This window comes from Chenopodium album, chromosome 23, assembly GCF_948465745.1.
Source record: "Chenopodium album chromosome 23, dcCheAlbu1.1, whole genome shotgun sequence".
In the NCBI taxonomy this organism is placed as follows: Eukaryota; Viridiplantae; Streptophyta; class Magnoliopsida; order Caryophyllales; family Amaranthaceae; genus Chenopodium; species Chenopodium album.
This window is the reverse complement of record NC_137856.1, coordinates 2544559-2558964: the sequence shown is the minus strand read 5'-3', so window position 1 is coordinate 2558964 and position 14406 is coordinate 2544559. Positions and strand designations below refer to the sequence as shown.

The 14406-nt window shown below is 33.5% G+C and overlaps 2 protein-coding genes across 2 annotated transcripts in view; one reads left to right on the top strand and one right to left on the bottom strand.

The window, feature by feature from the left end:
* Positions 1-14406, top strand: part of LOC145608728 (uncharacterized) — a 159315-nt gene that overhangs the window by 87036 nt on the left and 57873 nt on the right. The gene's annotated exons all lie outside the window — the stretch shown is intronic.
* On the bottom strand, positions 5815-11381 carry LOC145608795 (uncharacterized). Its single transcript, XM_081664392.1, has 5 exons — positions 10775-11381; positions 8256-8368; positions 7804-8169; positions 6926-7721; positions 5815-6234 (listed from the first exon to the last, which is right to left on the bottom strand). Exons 1-5 carry the CDS (start codon positions 11013-11015, stop codon positions 6158-6160), a joined length of 1593 nt encoding a protein of 530 aa, XP_081520518.1. The 5' UTR covers positions 11016-11381; the 3' UTR covers positions 5815-6157.

Genomic DNA, 14406 nt, shown 5'->3' with positions numbered 1-14406 from the left:
AAGTCCTACATAGGCTAAATAGATTTAGACATTTATTGACCCTTTTTAACAAATAGGTTACTTTTTCCACAGATGTTATGACCCCTATTTGAATATAGTGACCTTTTTTTTACATGTAGCCCTAATTAAATACAGTGACTTTTTTTTAACATGTAGTAACCCCTACTTGAATATAGTGACCTTTATTTATTATTTTTTTTTTACATGTAGTAATCCCTATTTGAATGTAGGGATCTTTTGTAGTTATACTAATTTCACGCATGATGACTCCTATTTAACTATAATCAAAGCATATTTACACATATAATGACCTTTATTTAACTATGGTCATGGACTCATAGCTACCCTATTTATACATATAGTGAATCTTATTTACACAAAATAACCCATATTTACACATGTAGTGACCCCATTTTATACATAGTTACTATTGGTCTAATTACTTTTTTTTTTTCCCATATAGTAATCTTTATTTAAATGAAGTCACCCTCTAACGATAATCAACTTTTCATAGCCTATGTAGGATTCGAACCTACGTCATTGTGCACTTGCACAATGCTCTACCAATTGAGCTAATAGGCTTTAAACAAAACTCATACAAGCATGAACATTAAAGCAAAAACTACAACTAATCAAACTAATTAAGTAGAAATTCAACGGAATAAACAAACCTAACAAACACTATTGTCACTTACTTATAAAGCTTTTTTTAAGGGAAAACATGGAAGCAATATTATTAAATCAACCAGAGTCCAAATCCAAGAAAGCTAAAATGCCTTGGGGAAAGAGTTTATAAAGAATTGCTCTACACCATTACCAGAAACTAATCTAGCAGACAAGCGGGCAACCATTGTGCCATTGTGTCTAACATGATTAATAGAAAAACACTCACATTACTGAAGTAAACTTTCTGGCAGCTTTACCAACACAACTTTCCCTTCCAAAAAACCTTGGTACCAGAAGTTGCAATTATTATGCCAGAACTCCACATTCATGTTGTTGAGCTCATGAGCTGAGAAGTATCAGATAGTCTCATCTTTACCATGATTGAAACAAGAGCATGCTTTGTTTAAGTACAACAGAGATCCTACCCATCCCACAATTGAAATCTACTACTATAGTATTGTACAAAAACCATTTCGACTCGATTACTTCCAAAAATCAACCCAAATCACCCAAATAACTCATCATCTGACTGTGATCCATCCCAAATCTGGCAAAAACATAGTGCCACCTTCAGTGCTAAATTTATAACAACATATCAATGATTTCACCCAGAGATCACAACAATACTGCTTAACAAATGCTACTATACATAAATATAATAACAAAACCAGCCACCAAACGTTAGCAACAACGACTCGTATTCAACCAACTGAAAGGTCTATTCTGATACAAAGAGCATAAAACATACATCGTCTTATACAATAGTGACCTATATAATGCTACATAAACCAAGTATGAGATCAACGATCACCAAACTACACTCTCCAAATTAGCAAATACAAATCAGAACCATAAATAAATTAATTAAATACCTAATTGTAAATCATAAACGGTGAATTGAAATTTATCATGAATATTAAAAACTGAAGCCCTAATTCCCAAATACTAGGTGTAATTGAAGCAAAGAAACCCTAATTCGTAAATACTAGGAGTAATTGAAGCTAAAAAAAGCCAAAAGAAACCTTCAAAAAACTGAAAACACTAGAATCAAACAGACTGAAACCCTAGATTCTCACAAAATCTTCAATGCGAAAGAAAATTCAAACAAAAAATCATGCAAATAGCTTCAATTGAAGAAAAACAACGATTAATCAACTTAAAAGTATAGAAATCAACTCGAAAAAAAATTGTACCAGAAATTATTGATTGATTAATTAACGCGATATGCAGATGAAGAACGAATACCTCTTCTCTTCCTAAACGTTCTTACCATAGAAGAAGAAGTTGAGCAATCTTGAAGTTGAACTTGAGTCGTGAAGAGAGAGAATTTGGAGGAAGAGCAGTTCGAAGAGAGAGAAAGTAACTGGTGCTAAAAGAGCAAAAAAGAGGGGAACAGAAGGACGAAGGCAATAAATAAAAAATTAAGTCGTCTGAAATTTGGGTTGCATAATCCACACTCACGTGAGAGGTATGTGGTCCACAATAAATTATTGTGGACCAGGTTTATTTAAGATTTTTTACTGATTATGGAGTCTTAATCTTGAATTCGTCACTTTAGTCAACTGTTAAAGTGTAATTAGTTAATGTATTAATATGGCATTAATTTAATTAGGGGGAAGATCTACACTGAAAGCTATTAAACCATGATGTATTAATATGATATGGTATTAAACTAATTAAGAAGAAGATAAGCTACTCCATACTCAATATAAAACAAGGTTGTCTTGATATATTATAGTTTGGGGCGAAACATTAGATGAAAATCATCCTTATAGCTACAAATTAAATGTCTTATATCCAACTAATTGTACTATTGTATGTAATTTAAAATATAATAGCATAATTTGTATATGTTCTTCAAAATATAATACTCGTACGAAGTAGTAGGATATTGAGTATTGAGCCCCTTCCCCTTGAGGTATAGGCCATTGCCCCCTTAATTAGCAATATTTTGACGTTCGCAGTATAATTACATTGGTCATTGTAACATTCATAGAGTCATGAACATTAAAGGTACATTTGCAATGTTGAGTTTTGGTGCAAAGTTTATATCCAACGAGTAGCTGTTTTTTTTTTTTTTCTTCTCTTTCTCGTAGTATTGTCATAAAATAAAAATATTCACATTGTCCATGACATTTTATAACTTTAAAACTAGAAAGTGTCACACATTTACTAAATTAAACGTAGAAATTTATACGTAAACAATTTACTTCATTCTTTAAAAAAAAAAAATACGCGTAATAATTTTCTTCTTTAGACGTGCAATCACCCCTCACATCTTAGCGGCTCAGCCCAAGCGCCCAACCCCCGACGTATCAACCTCCTCCATGAGTACCATCACCACCACGGCACATCAGTTTCTCCACTGCCACCCCCTCCAGGCCTCCACAAGCCTATCTCTATGGCTTTTCCCTTCTAGAGTGGTGTTGGGCCCATGTTAGGTCAAGCATTTCATGTGATGAAGAAAAAACCAATTTACAAAATAAGGCCAAGGCCCGTGATATAACAGATTGACGTATACTTCTGGTCCGCATATTCTTAGGTGCACACTCATGCACCTAGAATTGGGTGTAACAACAACACAATATGAACATTAGCTTTTCAGAAAGTGAACATAGGTATAAAAAATATGAACATTAGCTTTTCATAAGGTGAACATAGGCATAAAAATGTGTGATTTTCGACTTCATATGTGGTGACTTTGTGATTAACTTCGATTTATTAGGTTATATTACCTTCGCTAACATTTAGTTGCAACTTTGGATATTACTTGAGAGACATAAAATATTTCAAAGTTGCAACTAAATGTTAACGGAGTTAGTATATGATTTTCTTAATTCTCACGAATTGAATTTTATCTGATTATCTGCATTTTTTTATCAATGAACATAATCATGCAAAATATGAACATATGCATAGATTCCCTTAAATGTGAACATTATCTTTTCAGAAAGTGAACATAGGCATAAAAAATATGAACTTATGCATTTCAGAAAGTGAACATAACATTTCAAAATATGAACGTAAGCATTGGTTTTCTTAAAGTGAATATAAACATTTAAAAGGTGAACATATACGTAAAAAAATATGAACATAAAAATTTAAGAAAGACAACATATGTATAAACAGATTTAATTACTATTTCATGAACAACACTACATATTTACATTATGAATCTTTGAAATTATATATGAACATATAAAATATTATTATGAATATAATGAATTTAATTATGAATATAAAAATTTAAAGAAATAAAAAATAATATGATTATGAAACATATGCATTATAAGTATTAAATGTTCTTTTTTTTTACGTGTTCATTTTTTATTATTAAATGTTCATTTTTTTTTCATGCTCATATTTTTTTTACTAAATATTCATATTTCTTTACTAAATGTTCATTTTGTAGAGCGTAGTGTTGATTTTTTTTACGTTGTTGCACCTATCTAAGGTGCACAAGGGTGCACCTTAGACTAATTGCTTCTGGTCCAATTGCATGATCCATATTTCACCAAATTACGGTCAACCCACAAGATATTATGATTAATGGTGATCTTAATCAAAATCCAAATTACACGTGAACAATATTTTTTTATTAATTTTTAACAATAATCTATGTTTTCATTAGCTCATCTCAAATATTTGAGGCATTCTACATCCACTATTTTCTGCTTGGATCTTTATAATTTATTGTAACATGTGATAAGTTGACTTTTAATATATTTTTAAAGTTAACTTGTTAAATGTATTAAAAAAAAAAACAAGAAAGTACGAAAAGTAATCCTAATACCTAGATGCAATACTTCATAAAATTGTTACACATACGTGAATTATATTGAAATTATCAATATTTACGTGCTAGTTATTTAATCGTGTATGATCTATATGAGAACATATCGCCGAATTGCTACCCTAATTTCAATATGCTTAAGTAAATTTTTTTCTTCTAATATTTGATTCCCTCGATGCCATCGCCATCTCATAATATTATTAACATAACAAACCAATGTCTATATTACTCAAACTATTCATTTCACCTCAAGTACTCATGTCCTATTCTCGACATGAGTATAGACATAAGGATGCGTTCTTTTCACCTGAATTTAGTTCAATTTAACACATTTGGCCCGATAAGACATAATTAGGCATGATTTCTATGACATATGTACACCTAATTAGCACTGATGCTTATTTTTACAAGGTTAACAAACACGCCTTACACTTTATTTTGGACCAAAATCACCCAAATGAGTACAAAATAGTCAAGTTAGACACTTAAATAAGATGAAATGTGTCTAATACAAGTACTCAAGTCTAAGTAACGTAAGGAGCAGCTCAAAATACTTAAATTCATCTAAAAGATGGTTGATTAAGACACATGGAATAAATTTTTACAAAGTTACTAAGAATAAAACATACTTTGACTAACTAAAATTGGCAATTACAATTAAGGAAACAAACTCTCTCCAAAAGTTCAAAAGCCCTTCTAAATCTAATCTATCCTATTTTCACATTGAAAGATAAAAAAGCATTGTTTTACCGTTAGAAAAAAATGGAAACTTGTAAATATAGAAATCTTTATAATACTATTATCATTATTGTTTGTAAAAAAAGAATATACGAAGTATGTTTTTTGATAAATTGTAAAAATATAATATTGGTAGTGTCAGATTGTCAGAACAACCAATTTATTTATTTAAGGTTTCCAAGTATACGCAAAGCCAGTTGGTCACCAACATGTGAAAACTGAAAGATGCTCAAATTGGACGAGTCATTCCTGCTCAACCTAAAACTCAAACAACAAGCAAACAGCTACTTCCCATCAACACCACGAAACTATTACAACATACATCATAATCAAGAGCAAATCTAGATTTTCAATACATAAAATACAATAATAAGGCAATTATATCATGTCGCTTTCGGAAAATGTACTAATCAACTTCACATACCAAATCTAGACAGTAGACAGCCTACCATTAAGGGTCCAGTAGAATTCTGGAAGATCATAGTTGTTGAGATGTCTAATATGGTAATAACATAGTAACGAGTAATGCTATTGTTTCCTATTTCCTAATGCAACGGATATAATAAAAAAGACTCATGGCATGCCTTCGATGCCGAGACTTTAAGGGCAAAAATGTATTGGATGATAATTCTTACTTTGGCCATACACTTCTGCAGAAGAGAGTTCATTACACAAACAAGTGGCTATGGCATTCTCATTAAGGTGGCCTGCCACTTTTGTGGACTTTGACCTGAGAATGCATCCCGCCACTCGAATTTTGTTTCAATTGTATATTTACATGTACAAAAACAACACCGTATATTCACTCAAGCAACCGTGGAGAATGCCATCTTTTGCATTGCTCCCACTTTACAAGTTTCCGCCAGCTTAGGATGTTTTCTTTCTTCAATTTTGGGTGATACAAACAAGTCCATTAGATGCCGTGGAGTGGAACTCACCTGGACGAGAGGATAGCACATTCTACCAACAGTTATGCAATAAAAGAGCTACTAACAGTGAGACTACCCAAGAAATAGCTGTAATATGATCTCCAGAAGCTGCAAATACACCAGGATCACCAAAATCAACCAGTTAATCAGACAGGAAAACTTTACATGTGAAATAGATATTAGACAATAACAAAATATAGACTCCGCTTGTATGCAAAAGAAATCAAATAGGTCTCTGTTGCCTGCTCATAGAAGATGAAACTAATGGGCAATGCCCAACTCTAAATTGGAGCAAACAAGTTATCACTAATCCCAATTGGGTGCCACAAAATTAGTAAATAGCTTAGGCTCTGTTCACCTCAGCATATAAAAATAAGTTGTACTCTGTAGTAAAACAGCCAGGTTCAGCAAAAATAAGCTAAAAGTCAGTTGAAAAATAAGTCAATTGTAAAACAAGCCAAGTTCAGTTGAGCAAAGTTTCAGCAAAAATAAGCTAGTGAGAACAGAGCCCTGGAAAGTTCTTGAAGAATAACCCTAAAACAATGGAATTCCAGGTGAATTCTTCCCATGAAATTGATTTTTTTTTTTTCTTTTTTTTTAAAATTATAAATTTAGACATCCTGCCTATATTGAAAAGTTCCGCTGATAGTTAAAATTTGCATCAGGATCATAGTAAGCAGAACAGAAGCCAGATAACTAATCAGTACTGAAGCATTATATCAAATTTATCTTCACTGCACCATGAAGGTGAAATTGTAAAGATGAAGGAAAGAACAAAACTTCAAATTATATTACTTACATGGAGAAGGTGCGATTGATGGCATCTTGTCTGGAGGCCCTGGGTCCATTTCACTTGCTGATGGGGGATGAACACGAGCATATATAACATTTGGCAAAGGACTAGATGGTGAAATCCGATGCGCAACGGGAGTTGGTGGCTTAGCTTGTGGATGAGGTGTGGCAGCAACATAACTGCGAGGAGGCATTCTAGGTGCCCTAGGAGATTGCTGAGGGCTTTTTGGAAAATGCCTACTCCTGAATCTAAACCTGCAGCCTGGGGGGTCTGCTGGATAGCTTCTGAAAGGTGGATGGGCACCTGGAGGGCTTGCCTGATAGCTTCTAGCAGGTGCAGGGGCAAAAGATGGAAAAGCACGTCGATGTCTCACGGGTGAGGGAGCACTTCTATGTGGTGGAGGAGCACTCTTTACAGGTTGAGGAGCTTCCACAGGTGAATAGGAGGGCGCACTAGTAGGAGGTAAATAATCATGGTCATTATGATGGTGGTGGTGATAGTGATGGTGGTGGTGGTGGTGGTGATGGTGAGGAAGAGGAGCAGGAGTAGGAGCAGGTGTTGGGCTAGGAGCATCACCGCTTAAAGAATGTTGAAGTACTGAAGAAAGGCTAACTTGTTTGACTTTACCAAAGACGGTGTTATTAAGACCAAGATTTCTAGCAGGAGAATCTCTTATGGTTTGAGCCAGCTGCTTCAGCCTCGGCTGAGAGGGAACTCCGACCTTCAGCACAACAGATGTCTGAACAGTAGCAGGAGGAGCCACAGTGGAACCTCTAGAATTTGTCAAGCGAATGTACAAGTTCTGCACCAAATAAAATATAATAGAATAAGTAGCCTCAAATTAAGCATATTCTTTTGGTGAAAGTAAAAATTGAAACACTTACCTCATTATTAGTCAAATGTAACCCATATTTAAGTTGGTTCCTCAGCACCTCAAAATTTTCTTGTATTTGGAGAATAGAGTTGTTTAAAGTGAAGTTAAAAAGAATCTGAACTTTCTGCAGTGGATATGCGATTTGGGGAGGACTAATTGTAATTCCACCAGGAAATTTCAGCACCTCAAAGAAAGATGACTCTCCAGACAAAGATGGAATCAACACAAAGTCGAATTGTCGTGTCACCAAAGATACAAAACTTGCTCGAATTAAACTCAGTTGGGCTGAAGATATAGAATTTTTGAACACTGGATCAATCGCAAACACGATGTCTGTAGAATTTAATCCAGAACTTTCCTTTGATAAGATGGCCACCTAATCATCGGTCAATAAAACAAATATAAGACTGAAATATGATAAAACTAAGGATGCAGAAGAATGGGAACGGTTATAGATTATACTTTTGCATTAGCAGCTCCAAAATCCTCGTAGATCCCTCCTTCGAGCTCTTCAATATTGTCTTCCACAAATGAAACCGGCCTTTTTAATCTAAAACTTGCAACAATTGTATGACCTAGACATCAATTTTTTTTAGTAATTAGTAATTATGTTATAGGAAATGCCATAAGATAAAACAAATTATAAAATCGAAGAGTTTAGTCAGAAGATTCATAACTAAATATAATTGCTCACACCTCATAATGATTTCTTTCAGATGTGGCTTTCCATGAAACAAATAGCCATTTGTGCACATAAGGAGAACAATAGTCGAGAACAAGTATAGACAACTAATTATGCATATCATAATCATGCTATACGGCCTATACTAGCATCATGTTTGCAAAAATATAACAGCATTCACAAATAGTTATATCAGTATATCATTTTTAGCCTTATCAGCATTAGCAGATAAACTTATAATTAGTTCAAAAGTAAATAGCATAACATTTCGCAGATTTTTAATCCACACAACAGTAACTTGTATAGATATATTTTAACTGGAGATCATAATTCAGCATGAGCCAAAACTAAATTCAGGATGAGACCCTTGAACATGCATAATCAGCTATCCCAAAAAGGCCCGACTTTCACTTCAAGAAAAGATGCTGTACCATGCTTTCCCCCTCCCGATGTCTAGTACCACTGCATTTTTATAGAGTAATTATCCCAGAAAGCCATTAAAAAGGATCACTGGCTCTGACCTAGACCATAGGCTGAGACTACAACTGACACTCAAGGCTGAGACTACAACTGACACTCTAAAGCATTGTTACATTTTAAAACGCCCCTAAATTGATAACAATGAAATGGATGCTTTTGACATTCCATAAAAAACATAAATAAATAAATAAACTATGGTGCAGAAATTGGAGGTACAGCATGTATAATATTGGTTGGACAATTTCACAATGAAGTTATGCATGTAGGAGGAGCTAAAAAGGATGCCAATACTAGTGCAAATACCAAGGAAAGCATAGATTTGAGAAGCAGGCTAAACTAGTTCCGTTGTAATAGAGAAAATACACCATTTTTGCTCACTTAGGTTATATACTACATTTTCTCCAAAGATCCAGCATCTTGATCCTAAAAGCTTAAAAAACATCAATGAAACCTTATATTCCTACTAAGCTTACACAAATACTCGGAAGTATTCGCCAATTGCCTTTCTCTGAAGCAACCATTGCCCATCGAGTTATGGTTGATATTAACACACTCTCAAGCAAAGAGTAAATACACTAATACTCCACCCTCCAACATATCATTCAAATATCATGACATCTTTGGGAATCCATTCTGGACTTCAGCAGATTAAGTAATTTATCTAGCAGACTAGTAAAGCGCACCCACCCCCCCTCCCCCCAAAAGAGAAAATGCTCAGACTTCTGTGTTATTTAATAGAGAACCTCTCACTATCTTACACGACATGCTTATGTATCAAAGAACTTGTACTCTACAGTACAACATGGAACAGCTCACCAAGCCAAGAATTGTAACTCTACATGGTAAGAAAACAACTAATAAAATCAGAGTTTAACATGCCCACTTTTCAAGCTGTACAAGTTCTCATGCTCCTTTCTCTATCTGTATTCTGATAGAGATCTTGTGCCATAGAGTGCATAACATATGTAGCATGAGAAGAATCGGAAAAAAGAGCATGTCCACTAGGATGATACTGTGGCAGTGACTAGTCACCGGCTTAGCAAATCTCAAACACTCAAGTATAAAGGCTGAGCAGACTAAAGGGACATTGTACAATGCAGACTGTCATTCTTCATACTTCACTAGCTTCAGTCCACCAAAACCAACCCAATGTGGCAATCCTTCTTTTGCAGTAGACAATTAGATATGCAGACCCCCTCCCATTGTAATCCTCGTACACAAATTAACATATGTTCTTCCTCTACAATTTCTTCACCAAATTCTTCGAGAATATATCCAAACAACACGAATTCCATACATGACGACTTGCAAGCAACACTTTGCAACTAAATGACAATCCTCCACACTCACGCAGCACAACCAAAAAAAAACCCCAATTCTCAGTCAATCAGTGTGATTGCTTGCATCCAATCATCATGAGATATAAATATCCTCAATTATATCCAAAACAAGATTACAATAACCTATCGAGGTAAAATTAATTCATTAACCTACTCTAACATCAAAGCTACTCCCAAGGAAACAAAAATCTCATGATCCAACCTAAAAGGCAACATAATTAATGCAAATTACACAGCCACCGACAATTTTAAGGGAAAAACAAAAATATCAAAATATGATCAAACAAAAAGGGTCCCATTAATTAACACTAAAAACCCAATAAACAGCATACCTCAATTATCCAAATTACAATCAATTCATCAAAAAATCAAGTATAATCTACTACTTACTAACTATATCTTTACTACTATTTGAATCAAAATCAACAAAAACTGCAAAAACCCAGAAATTATAACTCAAAAAATGAGCAAAAACTAACCTCGATACCGTGGATCTAGATCTAAATCACCTCGATCTGAGAAATTTAAGAAGGGGGGCAACCAAAAAACAGCAGAAAGAAAAACTGAAATCCCAAGCAAAAGTGCTAAAAAACACCTGAGCTTAAAAACCCTACAAATTAAACTACACTCTCCTCTTTCTGCATTAGACCCAGAAATTCCTTCACCATTAACAGCAGTTGAGGAGAGAGAAAATTCATCATTTTCTTCAGACTTCCCCATTTGCAGAACAACAACAAAAATGTGGGTTTTTTCTTCTTCACTTCCATACCCAGTTGGGTGGTTTGAATTCTGAGCTCAAAAACCCCATTTCAATTTACCCTTTTTAGAGAGAGAATTTTGGATGAAATTCAATTCAAAGATTTGAGGAGAGAGAAAATTAAATAAATACAGAAGATGATGAAGAGAAAATAGAAAGAGTAAGTTTTAGGGTTATGGTGGATGGATAGTTGTGCCAAGAAAAAATAAAATTAAAATTAAAAATTGAGTAAACTTGCTGCAAAATTTTTTAGCTTTTTTGGATGTACTAATAATAAATAATCAACACAAAATTGGGAAGAAATTGGTTGGTTTATTGATCTGCTTTTAACTGTTTTGTGGGGTTTTTTTTCTTCAATTTTTTTAATTTTTTTCAGAAAAATTGTTGAAGAAAGTACAGGGTCACAGTCATGAAGGGTACTGGTGGTGATGAGGTGCTTAATTACTTAATTAATGATTTTAATTAAAATTAAAGCACTAAATTAGGACACTTGATCATGTTAATTAGAGAGAGAAAATGATTAATTAAAGGAAAGGGATAATGGAAAAAGGAAGCTAAAGAGAAGTGAGTAGAGTAGAAAATGGGTAAGTGAGTGGAAGTGGCCTATAATATTTGTAGTTTCCTAATTAAAATGGGCCACCCTTTAGTCTTAGTGGAGTCCTTTTTATTTAATTTTAGTTAATTTATTTGACTAATTTTGGGGTTCTTTGATGAAAGTTTGGGCAAATTTAAATTTGTACTCCGTAACTTTTTTTTTTTTTTAGTCAAGGAAGTTTTGAAATTTGGCAAATGTCTAATCGGAAGACTTTTAGATTTATTGATCGTTATTTCTTTCCGAGTTAAGTTAAAGTGAGAGATGATTGAATTTGGGATATACAGTTACGTTTGTCGGTTTAATTAATGAGACGAGATGATGACTTCAAGATTTTTATGAATATATCTTTTTTTGAAAGATTTTATTTTAAGGGATCGATGTCTTGACTTGGATTATCTTCAAAGATGACTAGTTCTCAATGAAATCACATACTCAATAAAAGTCTTAAAATCTTGAGAATTTTAACCATTCGTATGGGTGAAAAGTTTGGGGTCAGCCAATTGGATTATAAATATGTTAATATATGTATAACCAAACAACCTAGTGCATTGTTTGGCAAGTTTATATGGTGGGTCACCTTGCGTGTTTATGGGTTGCGCTTGTAAAATTCTAACTGAATACATAATTTGTGAAAACACATGTTCAATATGGTAGAATGAAGCTGCTTCTATCTCTTGGCCCACAATTTGTTCAATTTCCAACATGTTTTTGATGTATCGAAGGATGACAAACGTGAAGCAACTAATTTCAAGCTCATGTGTGAAGCTAATGCAAAGCACGATTTTTCCTTAAATTATTTAAAATGGATCTGTTTATGTAATAAAGTGGAGTAAGGATGAGAAGTGAAATTAATACATTGAAATACTAGTACACAGTGAATTGGAATTTGATGAAAGTTGTTGAATTGAAAGTAAGAGATGAAACTAATGAGAAAATAATTGTTTAGAAAATGTCAAAAGTTAACAAAGGATGGCATTAATGGGAGAAGGGGAAATATATTGGGGAAATAGATAAAGAGAAAAGAACACTTGATATTTTAAATAAAAAATAATGAAGCTAAAACGAGAGTGACACATAATAGCAAGCTTTTTTTAGTATAAAACATTAATATATAATTATAGATGTTGGCTACTATATTGCCCACTAAACCTAATGCTTCATTTGTCATGTCTATGTCTAAATGGACTTGAATTAAGAGCAGTTCTAATTTGGTGTGTTATAACAAATGGGGAGAACACAAGGGAGAAAAGCATAGAAGCACACGTACCAGAGCCCATAGCAAGGTCCCATCATAAAACGAATTGGTAATAAGAGGGTAGCCCGCTTGGGTTATAAAGTGAAAATTTTTTGCTTTCTTATCTAATGTGGCACAAACCCTACTCACACTTATATCTAACATGATGCTTTTGAATGGGAGAACTATTATGAGAAATTGCTATAAACTTTCTCCAAACTCTACCAATGTCCACCACCTCACCACTCAATGCTCCTTCATTCTCCTCCCTTGCAAAGTTGCAAGTGCATAACTCCATTCGACACATCATCAAGCCATTCAAGCATCTTTTGATCTCCATTCAAGCCCCTTAAATTCTTTTATATTATCTTATTGAGATTAGTGGAAATTATTCTTTTATATTATCATATTAAGATAAAATAGAATTGTACACATGTTCCAATAAATTTGATAGAAATGATTGATATTTAGGAGCAAAATATCTCAACACAATCGATAAATGAATGAACGTATGTGAAACCACCAACATTCCATTTTGAATCAACTTCAATTTAATTTTTTTAAAAATGTAATAAAGTTATTCTTTAAATGTTATTAACATAATTTAAGCATATGTAGTTATATTGAAGGCAAAGGAACAAATAAAGTCCTGGTCTAAAGGTTAAGACTTAAGGTATGTGTACATTAAGTTAGGGTTCAAATTTCTCCACCTTCATTTGTAATTTGTATAGCCCTTGAAACTTATTCGTACTAAAAAAAGGGAATTTAACACCCTTCAGATACGAATTTTAATGAGCAAAATCCAAAAGGACATTTATTAAATAATGCGAAAATCGGGTTTAAGAACATGTTCTAGTTTGAAACTTTTTGACTGTGAGGGCTATGATTAATACTCGTCGTTGACTTTGTCCAAACTCCACCAATGTCACCACCTATTCACTATATGCTCCTTCACTCCCCTCCTTTGTCAATGCCTAGCACTTCAATCGACACATCATTAAGCACCTTTTATTTTCCATTACTTGTCATGTTAAGATAGTTGAGTCATTGCTCCATGAACAATTCTTTTATTTGTAATATGGAAATTAGAATTGTATACCAATTATAATTAAATTAATAATAAATATAAGCGATAAAATGTGCCAAAATATATATCTCAAAAAAACATATGAATGAAGATGTATAAAACCAACAAGACTCTGTATTTCTTTTAATGTTATTATTATAACCTAGGTATATATTGATTTATCAAAATGAAACCTCAATAGACCCATATTTTAGGAGTTTTTTAAACAAATATGCGTTAATACATGGGGTTGTGGTTAAGCACAACATCCAAATGCCCAGATGTTGGCAATCCCTACATAAAACATTATCAGTCTCATACATGGATGATGTATTATTGGCAAAAAGCCAAGGGCTAAATTGGGTAGCTTAGGAAATAGCAACATAAAGTCATGAAGGACAAATGTTTTATGCAACATGGAGTATGTAATCTTATTGGGTGACCAAATGGCTTTGAGCA